We start from the raw sequence: 18,944 nt of genomic DNA, 5'->3' as shown, positions 1-18,944 counted from the left end.
AATCCTGGCATTGTTTAATCATTTTATAAAGTTTCTCATCATGTATCCACTGGAGACCTGCTTGCCTCTAAAAAGGGACTTTGTCATCCCATCAAAATGTGTTGGAGGTAACAGAGCTTAGAGGTTTTTCCTCGTATTCTGTAACCTGTGTAATTCAGTTTCCCTATAGTAATTAAGACTAAAACTCACCTAAATACAAAGGGTTCACAAAAGGCCCCCTTGTACCGTATTAAACATGGGTCTGATTCAGCTCCCACTGGAGTCAAGAAGAATCTTTTCGTTGACTGCAATGTGTGGTGAGGCAATGGGTAATTTCACCATAACTGCACCCCCATTTACCATAAAGAGAACTAGTTCACTAGTAAAATGTGTGATCTAATTTTCTGTCCCAATGGAGAAGGAAAATAGGTATAAGAACAAATGCAGGTAAATTCAAATCTGACTTTTATTCACACATAAAGGAGGTAAATTCATTTTCGGATACAGTAAAATGGGAGACAAATGTATGGGATGATGACCATACATATTGCTTCTGATTAAGAACCATGAAAGAAATAAAGAGAATTATACAGTAGATTTCAATGTGAAAACATCTGAATAATGAAAAAGAACAAAGGACAGGATCCTCTTTTCCTTACTTCAGCAAAACTCCCACCTAAGCCGTTGAGAGTTTTGTTCAAATGAGGACAACAGGATCACGCGGTCAGTCTTGGAAATTATTTTGATATGCATTGCAAATGCAAGGGAAGGGGATGGGGTGACTCAAATGAGACTTAATAATATGCTATAATGTGACTTACACTTAAGCCAAAAAAGTTAGATCATGATTAGGTTTTGTTTAGAAATAAAAACGAGGATGTTAGCAAAACAGTACATTTTATTTGTAGTAAGTGCTACTGGATCCAGTCTCACTGACTTCATGCTGCACACAACTTGAATGGTTGTGCACAATCAGGGCCTGATCCCAGGCCCATTGAAGTCAATGGAAAAGCTCTTCCAATGGAAGAAATCTCACATCAAGGCTTGTTAATTTTTGGTCTTAATGGGGAAGGGGTAATGAGAATGGAAAGATGTTTGCAGGGATAGGGATTTATGGCTTGATTCTGCAAGGTGCTGAGTATTTCCTGTGAGATGCTGAATTCAGTGGGAGTTGAAAATGCTCAGTATCTCACAGGACGTTCTCAGTACCCTGCAGGATGGAAACCTTTGGCTTTGCCTGTCACAGAGGAAGGGCCTCTGAGACATACCGTACGTGCTTTGAAAGAGGAAGGCAGAGTGGTCTGTAATTGCTATGCTTGGGCCACTGGAACGTAGGAAAGATTTGCCTTATGTATGCACTGCAGACGGTGCTGGATTCCCAGCAGGGCCCAAAGGGCTGTATACTTCAAGGAGGAGCCCTAGCTTCTCTGATGGTGGCAAGTCACTCAGACTACACAGGAAAAATCTGGCAGCTAAATTACTGCACAGATTTAAATCTGCCCAGTTTGGGGGGTTCCAAAAGTTTAGCATGCTGGAAACTGAAGAACAGATATTTGCCCACAGAGCACTTTCTGGGTGGAACCTTTTATCATCAGAAGTGGCTCTATGGAATTTAAATATGCAACCTTTCAGACAGTATTAACCCATCCTTGCAGAGAAGGTTTATGTTATGATCAAGTAATTTGTCTCCTGTACTGTGTTTGGATAACCTAATACATCACAATTGTACCTCAGCTTCCTATAAATTATATATAGTAGATGCCAGTGGGCCACGGTTCCTGGTTAAGTCAAATTTAATTAGAAAAAATGAGAGCCATATGGTAATTCTGAATACAAGAAAAACAATGTCTGTGTGTTTGGATCTGGCACACCCAAATATTTTCCTAGAACATTCATTTTAATTCTTGCTTCTGAGCACATAACCACACATAAATAGGATTTGATATTTTTACATAATCCACCTGACTTGTTTTTACTGCTATATATATTGAGTAAGCATTGCCAGCTAGTACATACAGAAGGCGTAATAATAAACGGTAAGATGCAAACTTGCAAGTTAAATTAGACACATTTTAAATTGTTGATTAAAAAGAACACCATTATCTAAAATTACAAAAAAGTACGTATTGCTTTTCTAATGTGCTTTTGGTTTTTTTTGTTCACCAACGTGACAGAATTATACTGTGAGGGATAGAGAGTGGAATTCAGTTTTAAGATCAAGGTCAAGTGTGTTAATAAAAGGCAATACAATAATCTAACTTTCTGAAACTGTATTTGAGTCATTTATGGCACTATGCATAGGTTAGGACTATAAAAGCAGGCTTAATGAGGAAAATTATATATTAGGAATGTATGCAAATAGTTGACATAGTTCACTCCCTCAATAAGTATGGAAATCAGCAGTATCAGCTACAATAATTTCCATCTAAATTGGAAGCAGAGTTGTTAAAAGAATGAACCTTTTGTTATCCATTCCCCATTCCGACAAATGCTATTTTCCATTTCCTTTATTTAGCCAAAGACCAGCTCTGCTCTATGTGGGCTTGGAGAAGCTCTGCAATTTCCATGTGGGCAGATTTCAGAGCGACAGACAGAGCAGAATTACCACTCTACATGGGAAAGAAAGAAAATGAATTTATTATGCAAATCTTTAAAATAAAAATCTTACCGGACAGCTAAGGGTTAATGTCAGTGTTGAATGTGGAGAGTGCCATGTGCCAGTTCTACTAATGGGAAAAGGGGTTGCATGCATTACAGTGACAAAACTGCCCATAACATCAACATGGCCTAATCATTCATAGAGTCATATAGTCCAAAGCCAGAAGGATCACTAGATCATCTAGTTTGGCCTCCTATATATCACAGGCCACCAATACCACCCAGCACCCACACACTAAACCCAACAACTAAAATGAAAGCAAAGCATTACAGCCCACAGAATAATACCAGACTATTATGTGCCACAGGCAGAGAGAAGGACTGAAGGGGACAAGTGCTCAAGGCCCCAGCAATGACAGAGAAATGATTCAATGAGATATACTCAAATGATCCTGCCAAGAGACCCACACCCACATGTAGCAAAAGAAGGTAAAAAAATAAAACCATGGTGACTGCCAATCTGACCTAGTGAAAATTCCTTCCTGACCCCACGTATGACAATAAGTTAGGCCCTAAGCGTGTCAGCAAGAACCAGCCAGCCGAGCACCTGAGAGAGAGAGAATGCTGGCAGCCGCCTCAGAGCCCTGGCCCTCCCTGCCCAATGTCCCATCTCCAGACATGGTCATCCCTGATGCTTCTGGGGAAGGAGAAAATAGTTTTCAAATGCCAGATGTTTCTCCCTTTTGTCTGTCTTCCTGAGAAAAGCATCAACTGTAAGGAGATGTGTGTGAATCTGAACATAGTCTCTCATCACAGTATTTAGCAGGCTGCCAATCTTAGTTACCAGAGCAGCTGCTTTATCTCAGTAGCTGACTACCCAAAATTAAGATGAGTTGTGGAGAGAGATTGTTATAATCTCCACTTGTGTATGTTTAAATTAAACAAAAGACATTACATTTGGTGTTCGGCTTGTGGTCATGACACTGGGCTCTCCTTCCTGAAGTTGGTCAACTTGATTTATCAGCAGAAGACCATTTTTGCCAGCTTGCTAGGTCTAATTAATCTGTTTCTAATGAATTCATCATGGTCGTATCTTGCCCAATTTTGGGTGCTGTCAGCAATGACTATTCCCCATTAAATAATGTCTGAATTAAGAAAAATTGTATTTAGAGTATGCTTGTATTTGTCTCCATTTGAGTGTGTATGTGTAAACTACCTATTGCCACGCAGATTGAATACATAGATCAGTATACTGTATTAATCTCAGATAGCTAGCCCTGCCCATATGTTCCTGTCTGCTCTTTCACCCTCCTCTGGCATCATCTTGAAACAACGCTGCTCTCTGGTAATGAAGGCTGTGAAATTCATCCTGGATAATTTGGTTCTTGAAGAGACAGTGCGTGATCATCCTCCTTACATACGAACAAAACCAATGCATACAACTACTGAGAAATTCCACACTTAAAGCCACTGTATATAATTCCTCTGAAACTTCATCAGTTAGTTGGCAGTGTGGTGTGCTGCCAGCTTACAATTGGTCTGGCTATTAAACATGGAATTGTGTTTATGTAAATGACATTGTTCAGTCCTTGTCACAGTACCGAAAGCTGTAAATGTATAAGCAATGCACTGGGGTTTTCAAATGTTCCTTAACTAAATAAGAGACTGATTCACATGTTGTGCTGCTACTGAAGACTATACTCCCAAGGCTGAAATGAGATTTTTAAATGTGCTAATGTGGTCTTTGCCAAGGCAGTAGTTTCCTTTCCAGCCAGATGATCTATCCAACTTAGGAGTGGGTGAAAAGGGAGGAATTGGACAATTTGATATATATCGCTGATAGGGCTTTTGTTGCAAGGCTCTCTCTTGACAAGATCCTAAGAGCTCATTTCTGCCTTTCAGATACATTGGTGCAACTCTCAGTCATTTAAATCTGTGTATTCAAAGGGCAGAACTGGGCCCTGATGTGTTTTTCAAATCACTTCATGTCTTGGTGATTGCCGTCTGGACATTAAATGGCATGCTATGTGCTAGCCTATTTAAGGGATTAATGGAAAAACTCCCATTGACTTCAACTGAGCCAGGGTTTCACCCTATATATTATTAACAAGTTTTAATACATCTTGAACAAAATTTCCAACGAGGTTGACTTCCTTTTTATGGGTGCAACTTGCACCTACAAAATTTGTACCCATATTTTTGCACCCACAAGAGAAATCTGTGTATCTGTACCTCTAATTTGGCTGCAGGTGCCCGTCAGGTAGTTTGAACTGCAACCACTCTGCAGCAGCAATGCACTGTGTTAGTTCAAAACCCACAGCTGAATATTTCACCTCTAAAAAGCAAGGTGTGACCTATTCTCTATAAAAAATGTACCCCTTTGTGTCTGTAGGTGTGCTGTGCATAAATATTTCCCCTTTGTGATTCTTTGACATGATCATGACGCAAGGGTTCTTTCTGCTGGAGCTGAGAAGATCATTCAGAGGTATGCAGCACCCACCCATTGACTTCAATAGGAATTGTGAGTATTCAGGGCCACAGGAAATCAGGCCACAATGCCTAAATATTAGAGCTGAGCAAAAAAGTAGAGAGTTTGTCATGAGAAATGTTCATTTTGGGCAGAAATTTGACCACCAAAATATTCTGGCCAAGAACTGAAATATTTTTATTTGAAAACGCTGCTCTGATGCCTCATGGGAGTTGTAGTTCAGGTGACTCAAGCTCCAGTTCTCCTCCGTTGGCTGGGCTCCTGGCCTGGCCTGCACCTCCCATGGTGACTAAAGAGTTTCCCTGCATGGAGAGGAGAAGTGGTGCAACACGGGAGTCCCTGGCTGTGGTGCATCATGGAAGATTGTGAGGGACTAGTGTACGTCTGTATGTTCCTACATCAGATTACAAACTTAATTTTGTTTTGTGAGTGCCATTTTGATTGCCTACACTTTTGCCTTTTACCCTCCATCTTCTGCTAAGACCTCCAAGGAGGAGTCATGAGAAATTCTTGCAGCTAGCAGATGGTTAACAATCCAGGGTCATTTACTGAGATGGTCTCCCATTCAAATACATGCAGCCCAAGACAATGACCTAGATGCTGCCTGAGGAACCAGTTCAGCTAGGTGAGTTTGTAACCAAGCAGTGGATCACCTGATGAGGGATTTGAAGTCACTGAGGAGACTTGGGGTGGTGTGGGGACTGGAACTTTATAAAAGGGAGGCTCTCTCATTGGCTGTTACAAATGGCAAGTCAGCATTCTGAGGAGGAAAGTGCATTTTTCAGTTGTGACCCTCTGTAGTTAAATGGTGGGTACACTCAATTAGTTGACTCTAATAGGTGCAGTTGCTTTCAATGGCCCTGTCAAGTGGAGAATCGGACATTTGATTATGTGCCAAGTTTTTACATAAAACTATATGGTTATAACGAAGCTGTGATCTCTTAACATAATATTTTTCTGTGGTTTGAGCAGTGCATCATAATGCTGGAATAAAACTCTAAGCCAGAGTGGATCTTCCTCATTATTTTCAAGATGTTTTTACACTTCTAATTATCTGATAAATGCCAATGGGACACGTATTATCGTTTGTAACCTGCTTGTTGTCTGTAACCCACAGTGACAAATGCAAAGCGCTGCATCCAGGCATACTGAACATGTACAAAATAGGAAACATCTTGAGCCGCATGCGCGCAACTGAGGTGTTACTTATTATGGTATTTGAAAGAGATAAAGGCCTAAGCTGGAATCTTTTTTTCTCACTCTCTCTGACACACCCTTTCATATACCAAAACTCCATCACAAGATGCTGCTGTAGTTCATTAGTATTGTACTTACATGTTCACCATATTGTATATTGACCCCTGTCTTAAGCAAATGCTCAATAAACTGAAAAAAAAAAAGGTTTTTTGCTTAATGGAACTGACCTCCTACAGACCCTGGAGTACAACTGTAGTTAGTACATTTGGGGGTGGTCTATGAAGGCAGGAGCTTGTCTGTTAAAGCAGGTTTCATTGCACTTCTAAGTGTGCAATTGTGCAGCTTGGCTTGGAATTGATAATTGAGTTAAAACGCGGGTTACTTATCCTCTAAATCCTTAAACAGATCCAGTCCCCTTTATTTGTGAGACAGGCAAGGCACAGAGCCAAAGCCCACTCATTAACATGTTTGATAAGGGAGATACTTTGGTTTCCTGGAGGTGTCTAGTGTCTGCTCCAGTTCTAAGGCAAGAAAGCCATATGGTTTCTTTAAATATTCACTAACTGCCTCCTGGCAGTGACTGAGTGTGTATATTTTTTACAGTACATGCTGCAACCACCTGTTTCCCTTACCTTGTCCGTTAATGTAGTGTTACAAGCAGGGTGAGCCAGAAGAAGCTTCGCGATCTCAGCATTACCATGCTGACAGGCAACCATCAGTGCTGATGTTCCATTATCATCCTGCTGGTTTATGTCAGCCTTGCAAGACAACAAGGCTTTCACCATATCTCCCCTGTCATGGCTGACACCTAATATTAAGGCTGTCTGGCCTCCCTAGGAATATCGCAACACAGACCAAACACAATGACATACCCATCAAGGCAATGTAACTTATTTACACAATCTAATCATTCAAATAGCATAGCAGTCTTGCTTGGAACACAGGTAGCCCTACAGCAGATGCTGTAACAAATCCGTGGCCATTTATAACTTCAGAGTTGACTCTTCTACATGTCATGGCTCCTCAGAACTTCACTGTGACAGCAAGGCTAAAACTCACATCTGATCTGCATGCTCCAAAAGCATGCCCTGCCACTAGATTTATTGGAGATTATCCAATACCTATTAGCTGCATAGGGCTTATGACATGCAGTTCCAGTTCCATCCTGCAGTCAGAGGTGATACACGATAGTCTGCTCAGTACCATTTTGTCAGAGGTGTGAAATTGGGAAGCAAATTACAGTGGGACCTCTCACCGTGACTTGAGCACTGTAGTGTGTCAAAAGCCCCCCTTGCAATCTAGATCATCTGGCCCTGGCCAAACTGGCCATTTCTTTTATTTTTATTGACAGTGTAAATATAAAGCTATAACGGCAAAGTAAACTAGTGAAACCTAAAGTGAGAAGAACCTGGTTTCCCTTTACACGAGGGTCCTTAGAATTACATTTATAACCACACTAACACTGCCTTTACACTGCCAGAGCAAAAAGAACACACGACGGAGTAGTGTCAAGGAACCTTAGTGTAAATGAGAATCAGGCCCAGAAAAGTTTACACAACTATGACTAAATAATCATGTGTAGTGATATTGTCTCAAAAATAATTATTCTGAGGTGTCCTGATAGTTCACCCCTGAACCACTGCCCCTCCTGATAGTGGTTCATATTCTGTTTTTTTTTTTAGGTTACTTTAATTCACTTTCATTTCTTAGACTCTTATTTCAGATTTTAACCATTGTTTAGCAAGCAGTTGGGAGTCAGAAAAAGCAAATGTCTGCATCTGAGCCTGCAAGGTTCTGCATCTCAATTCCCGCCCAATAGTAGCTGAAGGCACTTAGCTGTATGTGGAAGATGCTCAGTATAGTGAAGGATCAGGCCCTCTGAGTTTTCCTTCAAGTACTTTAATTAGCAACTGATTAATTGATTGATACTTGTACATAAAAGCATGGATTGAGAAGCATCATTGGGATGGGCAAAGTCCAGAAGATTTAATTAGTCACAGTGGATTGCAGAGTTTGGCTGAATATGTTGCTTTAACTTTCTAATCTGGCAACTTCAATATAATATGCACACTAACACACACAATCTTGCTTCTCAATTTCATGAACATAAGAACGGCCATACTGGGTCAGACCAAAGGTCCGTCTAGTCCAGTATCCTGTCTTCCGACATTGGCCAATGCCAGGTGCCCCAAAAGGAATGAACAGAACAGGTAATCGTCAAGTGATCCATCCCTTGACGCCCATTCCCAGCTTCTGTCAAAAGACAGAAGGACTAGGGACACCACTGTAGAACTGATCAATGAAATTGTTTTTAATTGTTCACTTTATTAATATAACTTCATAAGCAAAGTTTTATGAATGAAACAACATTCATTCATGAAACCAGTTACCCCATAACTGGCTAATTGAGTTTCACTTTCAATCCAATTGCTGCTTAAATCGCTGAAACTTGCACTGTTTCAACATTGTAACTTCTGTACACTGTTTGCCATTTCTTACACTTGTCCATATTGTAACTCAAACTACATTTAACTTGTCCCAAACTCCATTTTAAAATGCTCACTCCATTTTGTAAAAGCTCTTCCTTGTGCCTTGCTTTTCTTGCCAGTTAGCCGCCATAAGCTACGAACCCAAGCCATGAACTCAAGCTACATTTAGGACTGGTAACTATACAGCAGCCGCAGAACCTGTGTGTGTGTGTATGAATGAACGTGTGAATGAATGTGAAACTGAATGAAATCTTATAGCTATAACTGACTGCCTACTATGATTCTTTTTGTATTCACAATAAATGTGACATTTTGTCTTATCCCCTTTAATAAGATCCTGCTGGTTTTTATTTTATTGGTATAACACCATCCCTGCTCATCCTAGTTAATAGCCATTGATTGACCTATCCTCCATGAATTTATCTAGTTCTTTTTTGAACCCTGGTATAGTCTTGGCCTTCACAACATCCTCTGGCAAGGAGTTTCACAGGTTGATATGCGTTGTGTGGAAAAAATACTTCCTTTTGTTTATTTTAAACATGCTGCCTATTAATTTCATTTGGTGGCCCCTAGTTCTTGTGTTATGAGAAGGAGTAAATTACACTTCCTTATTTACTTTCTCCACACCAGTCACGATTGTATAGACCTCTATCATATCCCCCCTTAGTCGTCTCTATTCCAAGCTGAGAAGTCCCAGTCTTATTAATCTCTCCTCATACAGCAGCCATTCCATACCCCTGATAATTTTTGCTGCTCTTCTCTGAACCTTTTCCAAGTCCAATGTATCTTTTTTGAGATGGGGTGACCACATCTGCACACAGTATTCAAGATGTGGGTGTACCATGGATTTATATAGCAGCAATATGATATTTTCTGTCTTATTATCTATCCCTTTCTTAATGATTCCCAACATTCTGTTCACTTTTTTGACTGCCGCTGCACATTGAGTGGATATTTTCAGAGAAATATCCACAATGACTCCAAGATCTCTTTCTTGAGTGGTAACAGCTAATTTAGACCCCATCATTTTATATGTATAGTTGGGATTATGTTTTCCACTGTGCATTACTTTGCATTTATCAACATTGAATTTCAGCTGCCATTTTGTTGCCCAGTCACCCAGTTTTGTGAGATCCTTTTGTAGTTCTTTGCAGTCTGCTTGGGACTTAACTATCTTGAGTAGTTTTGTATCATCTGCAAATTTTGCCACCTCACTGTTTACCCCTTTTTTCCAGATAATTTATGAATATGTTGAATAGGACTGGGCCCAGTACAGACCCCTGGGGGACACCATTATTTACCTCTCTCCATTCTGAAAACTGACAATTTATTCCTACCCTTTGTTTCCTATCTTTTAACCAGTTACCAATCCATGAGAGAACTTTCCTTCTTATCCCATGACTGCTTACTTTGCTTAAGAGCGTTTGGTGAGGGACCTTGTCAAAGGCTTTCTGAAAATCTAAATACACTATATCCTCCGGATCTCCTTTGTCCACATGCTTGTTGACCCCCGAAAGAATTCTAGTAGATTGGTGAGGCATGATTGCCCTTTACAAAAACCATGTTGACTATTCCCCAACAAATTATGTTCATCTATGTGTCTGACAATTTTGTTCTTTATGATAGTTTCAACCAGTTTTCCCAGTGCTGAAGTCAGGCTTACAGGCCTGTAATTGCCGGGGTCACCTCTGGAGCCCTTTTTAAAAATTGGTGTCACATTAGCTATCCTCAAGTCATTTGGTACAGAAGCTGATTTAAATGATAGGTTACAGATGACAGTTAGTAGCCCTGCAGTTTCACATTTGAGTTCCTTCAGAACTCTTGGGTGAATACCATCTGGTCCTGGTGATTTATTGCTGTTTAATTTATCAATTTGTTCCAAAACCTCCTCTAATGACACCTCAATCTGGGACAGTTCTTCATTCCTAAAAAGAATGGTTCTGGTTTGGGAATCTCCCTCACATCCTCAACCGTGAAGACCGATGCAAAGAATTCATTTAGTTTCACCACAGTAGCCTTATCGTCCTTGAATGCTCCTTTAGCATCTCAATCATCAGTGGCCTCACTGGTTGTTTAGCAGGCTTCCTGCTTCTGATGTTCTTAAAACATTTTTTGCTATTACTTTGTTAGTCTTTGGCTAGCTGTTCTTCAAATTCTTTTTTGGCCTTCCTAACTATATTTTTACACTCCATTTGCCAGAGTTTATGCTCCTTTCTATTTTCCTCACTAGGATTTAACTTCCACTTTTTAAAGGATGCCTTTTTGCCTCTCACTGCTTCTTTTACTTTGTTGTTTAGCCATGGTGGCTCTTTTTTGGTTCTCTTACTATGTTTTTTAATTTGGGGTATACATTTAAGTTGAGCCTCTATTATGGTGTCTTTAAAAAGTTTCCACGCTGATTGCAGGGATTTTACTTCTGGTGCTGTAACTTTTAATTTCTGTTTAACTAACCTCCTGTTTTTGTGTAGTTCCCCTTTCTGAAATTAAATGCTACAGTGTTGGGCCACTGTGGCGTTTTCCCCGCCACAGGGATGTTAAATTTTAATTATATTATGGTCACTATTACCAAGCGGTCCAGCTATATTCACCTCTTGGACCTGATCCTGTGCTCCACTTAGGACTAAATCAAGAATTTCCTTTCCTCTTGTGGGTTCCAGGACTAGCTGCTCCAAGAGGCAGCCATTTAAGGTGTCAAGAAACTTTATCTCTGCCTCCCTTCCTGAGGTGATACGTAGCCAGTCAGTATGGGGATAATTGAAATCCCCCATTATTATTGAGTTTTTATTTTAATAGCTGCTCTAATCACCCTGAGTATTTCACAGTCACTATCACCATCCTGGTCAGGTGGTCTGTAATATATCTCAACTGCTATATTCTTATTATTCAAGCATGGAATTACTATCCATAGAGATTCTATGGTACAGTTTGGTTCATTTAAGATTTTTACTTCATTTGATTCTACGCTTTCTTTCACATATAGTGCCTCCCCCACCAGCACGACCTGTTCTGTCCTTCTCATATATTTTGTACCCTTGTATTACTGTGTCCCATTGATTATCCTCAGTCCACCAAGTTTCTGTGATGCCTATTATATCAATATCCTCATTTCAATATCCTCATTTAATACGAGGCCCTCTAATTCGCCCATCTTATTATTTAGACTTCTAGCATTGGTATATAAGCACTTTAAAAACTTGTCACTTTTTAGCTGCTTACCATTATGTAATGTAATTGAATGGGCCTTTTTTTCTTTTAACTGTTTCCCATCAGATCTTACCTGTATTTTATCATCTTCCTTCCTCTCCTCCTTATTAGGACATAGGGAATCTCCATTTCTAGACCCTCCCCTAAGGGATATCTCTGTCTGAACCATGTGCTCCTCCACACCTGTCAGCTTTCCCTCAGCCCTAAGTTTAAAAAACTGCTCTACGACCTTTTTAATTTTAAGCGCCAGCAATCTGGTTCCATTTTGGCTTAAGTGGAGCCCATCCTTCCTGTATAGGCTCCCTCTTTCCCCAAAGATTCCCCAGTTCCTAATAAATCAAAATCCCTCCTCCCTACACCATCATCTCATCCACGCATTGAGAGCCTGCAGTTCTGCCTGTCTAACTGGCCCTGTGCGTGGAACTGAAAGCATTTCAGAGAATGCTACCATGGAGGTCCTGGACTTCAATCTCTTATCTAGCAGCCTAAATTTGGCCTCCAGGACCTCTCTTCTATCCTTCCCTTAGGGCAGCTAATCATACATGCTGCATTGGGTGCAATAAACTGGGTAGCCCCCACTCTGTTGCTGGACTTCGGCCTGCATTCTCTTTTTACTCCTGAACCTTGTTACTTTGTTGTTGTTTTGTTTTTATCAAGGAGTGTTTTGGGCTTTAAGTTTAAAGAAGTTTAAGGAATGTTAAGTGTATGTAGCCCCTCCCTCACACTCCCCGTGTAAACTCCCTTGCAAAACTCCCCTGTTCACTAGCTTCTCTGGTGGCTTAGGAGTGGGCTTTTTAAAGCCCTGGTCTTTCTGAGTAGCCCCGCTCCCTGGTTAAGGGCCGATGGTGTAAGCATGCTGTAATGCTTGATTTATTCTCCCTATAAGGATCTTTAAGGGGATATAATTATGAAGGAAATAAATATGAGGAGTATTAAACATGTGTAGTTACTCTGGCTGAATTAGCATCTAGAAGGTTCTACAATGCACATCTTTTTAAGGCTAGTTCCCATATGCACTGAGACTTAATTAATTACACAATAAATACATCTCAAAGTTGTCTTGTTTAGCCAGATCTTTCACCCCTTTATTCAATCTGAACTCACACTGGGAGTAAGTAATAGGAATTGGACAGGTATGATTATAATTAGGGTGGTATGAACCCTGCAGGGTTTGGCTTGTGAATGGGTTTGCCAAGTGAATCCTGTAGTTTGGGGTTGGAAGGGAACCAATCCCTATGGTTTCCATGCATCATCTAGTTCACAAATATATTCTGTATAAAAACTTCGAATCATAGAATTGTAAGACTAGAAGGGACCTTGAGAGGTCATCTAGTCCAGTCCCCTGCACTCATGGCAGGACAAAGTACTATCTAGACCATCCCTGACAGGTGTTTATCTAACCTGCTCTTAAAAATAACCAATGATGGCAATTTATTCCAGTGTTTAACCACCCAGACAGGAAGTTTTTCCTAGTGTCCAACCTAAACTACCCTTCCTGCAACTTAATACCATTGCTTCTTGTCCCATCCTCAGAGATTAAGTAGAACAGTTATTCTCCTGCTTCCTTATAACAACCTTTTATGTACTTGAAAACTGTTATCATGTCTCCTTTCTGTCATCTCTTCTCCAGAGTAAACAAACCCAATTTTTTCAATCTTCCTGCATAGGCCATATTTTCTAGACTTCAATCACTTTTGTTGCTCTCCTCTGGACTCTCTCCATTTTGTCCACAGCCTTCCTGAAATGTGGTGCCCAGAACTGGACACAATACTCCAGTTGAGGCCTGATCAACGCAGAGTAGAGCAGAAGAATTATGTATTGTGGCTTGCTTACAACAGTCCTGCTAATACTCCTCCCAGAATGATGTTTGCTTTTTTTGCAATGGTGTTACACTATTCACTCATATTTAGATTGTGATCCACTATGACTCCCAGCTCCTTTTCTGCAGTACTCCTTCCTAGGCAGTCATTTCCCATTGTGTAAGTGTGCAACTGATTGTTCCTTCCTAAGTGGAGTACTTTGCATTTGTCCATATTGAATTTCATCCTACTTACTTCAGACCACTTCTCCAGTTTGTCCAGATCATTTTGAATTTTAATCCTATCCTCTAAAGCACTTGCAACCCTTCCCAGTTTGGTATCATCCACAAACTTTATAAGTACACTCTCTATGCCATTATCTAAATCATTGATGAAGACATTGAACAGAACTGGACCTAGAACTGATCCCTGCGGGACCCCACTCTATATGTTCTTCCAGCTTGACTGTGGATCATTGATAACTACTTTCTGGGAACGTTTTTTTTCCAGCCAGTTATGCACCCGCCATATAGTACAGGGGTAGCCAACCTGTGGCTCCGGAGCCACATGCGGCTCTTCCGAAGTTAATATGCGGATCCTTGTATAGGCACCAACTCCAGGGCTGGGGCTACAGGCGCCAACTTTCCAATGTGCCGGAGGGTGCTCACTGCTCAACCCCTGGCTCTGCCCTTACTCCACCCCTTCCCGCCCCCTCCCCTGAGTCTGCCATGCCCTTGCTCCTCTCCCTCCCCCCAAGAGCCTCCTGCACACCATGAAACAGGTGATCGGTGGGGGGGGTGTGGGGAGGGAGCAGGAGGCTCTGATCAGCGGGGCTGCCGGTGGGCAGGAGGGGCTGGGAGCTGTGGGGGGAGAGGAGGCAGCTGAAGTTTTACTGTGGCTCTTTGGCAATGTACATTGGTAAATTCTGGCTCCTTCTCAGGTGCAAGTTAGTCACCCTGGTATAGTAACTCCGTCTGGGTTGCATTTCCCTAGTTTGTTTATGAGAAGGTCATGCAAGACAGTCAAAAGCCTTACTAAAGTCAAGATTACCACATCTACCAGTTCCCCCCTATCAACAAGGCTTGTTTCCCTGTCAAAGAAAGCTATTAGGTTGGTCTGACTGGATTTGTTCTTGATAAATCCATGCGGACTGTTACTTATCACCTTCTTATCTTCTAGCTCTTTGCAAATTGATTACTTAATTGTTTGCTCCATTATCTTTTCAAGTCTATGTTCACTTGTACAAACAAACAGGGACTGTTGATGATTGTTATGTACCTGACTTGCCCGTATGTTTACGTTCCCTTCTTTCAACAGCTTTAAGACCACCTCCATGTCTTCATCACTTTCTGCTGATGCCAGTGGTGTGATCATCACTGCAGTATATCCAGCTTTATTTTGATGGTCCACATCACAAACACCTAAAGATGAAGGGGAAAAAAGTCCTGAAAATCTACAGATAGTGCAGGGTTGAGTGACATAGCCAAAACACAATACACTATTTACAGCTGGATAACAGATACCTTGGAAGAAATTTTAGGTCATTTATGGCCAATTGCATCGTCACAGGAATCTGCTCTTTTTAAATATTTTTTAAAAAACTGATCTCACATTAATGTTGAGATCTGAAAGTGAGGGGCCTAGAAAGCTGAATCTATAGCAAAGGCAGTGGTTGATGCTCACGACTTGAGATACTGATTTTTGCCCTGAGTTCAGTGGCAGTCACTTTCAGGTGCATGCAAGCCAGGCAAACCGCGCACTAAGGCTCAGCTGTGGAAACTATGTGGATCACAGAGAAAATGCTAAAGATCAGCTGGTCAGAAAAAAGGGAGGGAAGAAAGGAAGAATGTGAAAGAAAGAGAGAAGGAACCCAAAATGGTAGAGAAACTGAAAATAGAGAAAAGGAGGACTTGTGGCACCTTAGAGACTAACAAATTTATTTGAGCATAAGCATCCGATGAAGTGAGCTGTAGCTCATGAAAGCTTATGCTCAAATAAATGTGTTAGTCTCTAAGGTGCCACAAGTACTCCTTTTCTTTTTGCGGATACAGACTAACACAGCTGCTACTCTGAAACCTGAAAGTAGAGAGAAAAGAGTAGAAACAGAAACACTGGAAGAGAAGAGATAATCAAGTAGGGGTATTGCAGAGCAGCGAAACAAATTAAGTAGAAGGAGAAAAGCTGAGTAGAGAAATCATTTAATTATAGCAATTACAGAAAATGTGACCACCAAAAGAGAGGCGAGAGAAGTAAAAGGCAAGCAGAAAAAATAGAAAAGGAAAATATGGAGATTGATCATTTCTCCAATGAAATTAATGGGAGCTTTTCTGCTGACTGCGCTGAGAGCAGAACTAGGCCCTGAGAAGATATGTTGGGTAATTTTTCTTGCCTAGACCTGAAATAGAGAGAGACCCACACTATCCTGTGTAGAAGGGGGGAAAATAGAGTGCACAGGTCGGGGGGGAAAGTCAGTACATAACATGGAGAAGCAAACTGAGCAAAGAAGAAGTAAAAAAGAGAAGCAGAGACTCAAATATGAAAAGCTGTAAGTATTACTTGTAGCCAACGTTTAAGAGATGGATGCAGTAGTTCTTATTCAGGCAGGAATGACCCATTGCTTGATCAGTGGCCTAACAGAGGAGTTGTGTTTTGAGCAGAGGTGAAAGTAAGCCAGTACGTCCGGTATGGCGTACTGGTAAGAGCCGGTGCACCGTACCAGGACCGGCTTTCAGAGAGGGCAATTTAAAGCCCTGGAGTAGCGGTGGCTGGGCTCCATCAGGGATTTAAAGGGCCCCGGAGTGCCAGCCGCTGCTACCCCCCTCCCCCCTCCCCCCGGCCCTTTAAATCCCCGCCTGAGCCCTGCTGCCCAAGCCCTGGGTGGTGGAGCTCTGGCGAGGATTTAAAGGGCCCCAGAGCTCCAGCCGCTGCTACTGCCCCGGGGCCCTTTAAATTCCCACCTGAGCCCTGCTGCCGAAGCCCTGGGATAGTGGCGGCGGGGCTCCGGAGGGGTTTTAAAGGGCCGGGACAGTAGCAGCGGCTGGAGCCCCCAGCCCTTTAAATCCCCACCTGAGCCCTGCTGCCCGAGCCCTGGGGTAGGGGTGGGGTGGGGCTCTGGCGGGGATTTAAAGTGCCTCGGAGCTCCAGCCACCCCTACTGCCCTGGCCCTTTAAATCCCCGCCGGAGCCCTGCTGCCGAAGCCCTGGGGTAGCGGTGGTGGGGCTCCGGCGAGCATTTAAAGGGCCGGGGCGGTAGCGGCGGCTGGAGCCCTGGGGTCCTTTAAATCCCTGATGGAGCCCGGCCACCGCTACTCCAGGGCTCGGGCAGCAGGGCTCAGACCGGGTGATTTAAAGGGCCCCGGGCTCCCAGCCACCACTACTGCAGCTGGAGCCCTGGCCCTTTAAATCAAGATTTAAAGGGCCTGGGGATTTAAGGCCCTGCCTCTTCTGGTTGAGGCCACACCCCCTGCTCAGGACTCCGGCGTACCTAACTTACTTTCACCCCTGGTTTTGAGGCAAGTCTGTGAGTGACTTAGGAACTGCTCCTACTCCCAGTGAAAAAAATGGCAAAAATCCTATTGATTTCAATAGGAGTTTAAGCACCTAATTACCTTTGAGGATCTGGGTCCAAGTGACTTGAAGACTGAGTAAGTTGGCTGTAAGTACAGAAGTCACTGGTTGTTATGTATTGCTCCGAGCTACCTGGAATTTTGTTTCTAAGCATTTTTAAGTTGGGTTATGATCATCAAAGTTATTCTGAACAAAATGGCACTATGCTCCTGCCATCATTGCTTTGTATGGGTGACATTTGCCCCTGTGCTGAAGGCCAGTTCCAGACCTATGAACCACTCATTTAAGTTCTCAGAATAGGGCGTAAGTAGTGCAGCAGAGGAGTGAATTTCACCCAATATGCATTCTAAATCTGATCTTCTTAGGTTGCTCCTATAACCAAGTTTTACTAATGTTAACATTACATAGCTGATATAGCTATGGAACAACAAGCTGGATTCTGACCATCTTTGCTTGCACAACCTCAGGAAAATTGCCAGTGATGAATCGAGATTGCTAGTGATGAAGTGCAGGCCTGAAAGAACATGGCTTGCTTTTCAAATGATGTTTTAGGCTGAACTTGCAAGCGCAAGCAGTTGGAAAAATCTTCTTTTGATCTATAAACTAAGCAGATTTGGGGTCTGATTCTGAGTTACATTGGCTCTTTCACATCACTTTGGCATAGGGTGACCAGATGTCCCAATATTAGGGGCTTTGTTTTATATAGGACCCTATTACCCACACCCAGAGGACCTTATCATCCCCCTCGCCAGCCGTCCCGATTTTCCACACTTGCTAACTGGTCACCCTTCTTTGGCAGCCTGGGGTGTGAACACATTCAAGATAAATTTGTTTCAAAATGTGATTGAACATTCATAGTAAATATGTTTCAGTAGCTGATTTAAATACAGATGCAGCATGCGATTTGTACTATTCTAATTCTGACACTTTTATGCTCTTGACAAGTTTCCGTTCATTTTATACACAACAAATAGGCTAATTCTATTAAGAAATTCATCACTCCTACTGTTCCAGTTTGTGCTGTTATATTCTCAGCCTTCTTATTTACTGTGCCTAAACATTTAAGTATTGCCCTTTGAGCTTAGTCGCTTTGGGGTATTTTCTAAAAGACCAGAACAAATTTCTCTCAATATTTTCTGGAGTTGCTTGGAAGTCTGTTAAACAATGGGTTTATAGATGTGTATGATAATATGCCATTCTCAACATTTAACAGATTGTCTTGCCAACCAAGAAAGGCAAAAAGCTTCATTATTCTGTCTGGAAAGTGCCTGCATTTTATCTGATAAAATCTCAGCTGGAAGTTTAATTCTTTACAGTATGAGCTAAAAGTTCAATAGTTTAGAATGCAGTTCTTGCTGCTGAGCTAGAGGCCACTATTACAATCAAAGGGTCTGATCTTGCACACATGAACGGCCGAGCACAATGCTTACTCCTGTGATTAGTCCCACTGAAGTAAGCACTAAAGGCCAAATATTTAAATGTATTTAGGTGCCTGAAGATGCAGCTAGACACCCAGTGGGATTTTCAAAAGCACCTAGGCACTTAACTCCCATTGAAATCCCACTAGATGTCTAGCTGCATCTTCAGGCATCTAAATATCTTTAAAAATCTAGGGGCCCAATCC

The 18,944-nt window shown here is 41.8% G+C and overlaps 1 protein-coding gene across 6 annotated transcripts in view; it reads right to left on the bottom strand.

Moving 5' to 3' along the window:
- Positions 1–444: 444 nt before the first annotated feature.
- KANK4 (KN motif and ankyrin repeat domains 4) overlaps positions 445–18,944 on the bottom strand; it is a 56,268-nt gene continuing 37,768 nt past the window's right edge. For all 6 annotated transcript variants that reach the window (XM_073357490.2, XM_073357488.1, XM_073357491.2 and 3 more), the window contains 3 exons: positions 15,033–15,175; positions 6,895–7,095; positions 445–2,588 (listed from right to left, as the gene is read on the bottom strand). In XM_073357490.2, coding sequence (XP_073213591.1) covers positions 2,487–2,588; positions 6,895–7,095; positions 15,033–15,175 — 446 coding nt within the window. In that variant the 3' untranslated portion in view covers positions 445–2,486. The remainder of the gene's footprint in view (positions 2,589–6,894; positions 7,096–15,032; positions 15,176–18,944) is intronic.

The sequence above is a fragment of the Lepidochelys kempii genome, chromosome 8 (genome assembly GCF_965140285.1).
Source record: "Lepidochelys kempii isolate rLepKem1 chromosome 8, rLepKem1.hap1, whole genome shotgun sequence".
In the NCBI taxonomy this organism is placed as follows: Eukaryota; Metazoa; Chordata; order Testudines; family Cheloniidae; genus Lepidochelys; species Lepidochelys kempii.
This window is presented reverse-complemented; position numbering and strand designations above follow the sequence as displayed.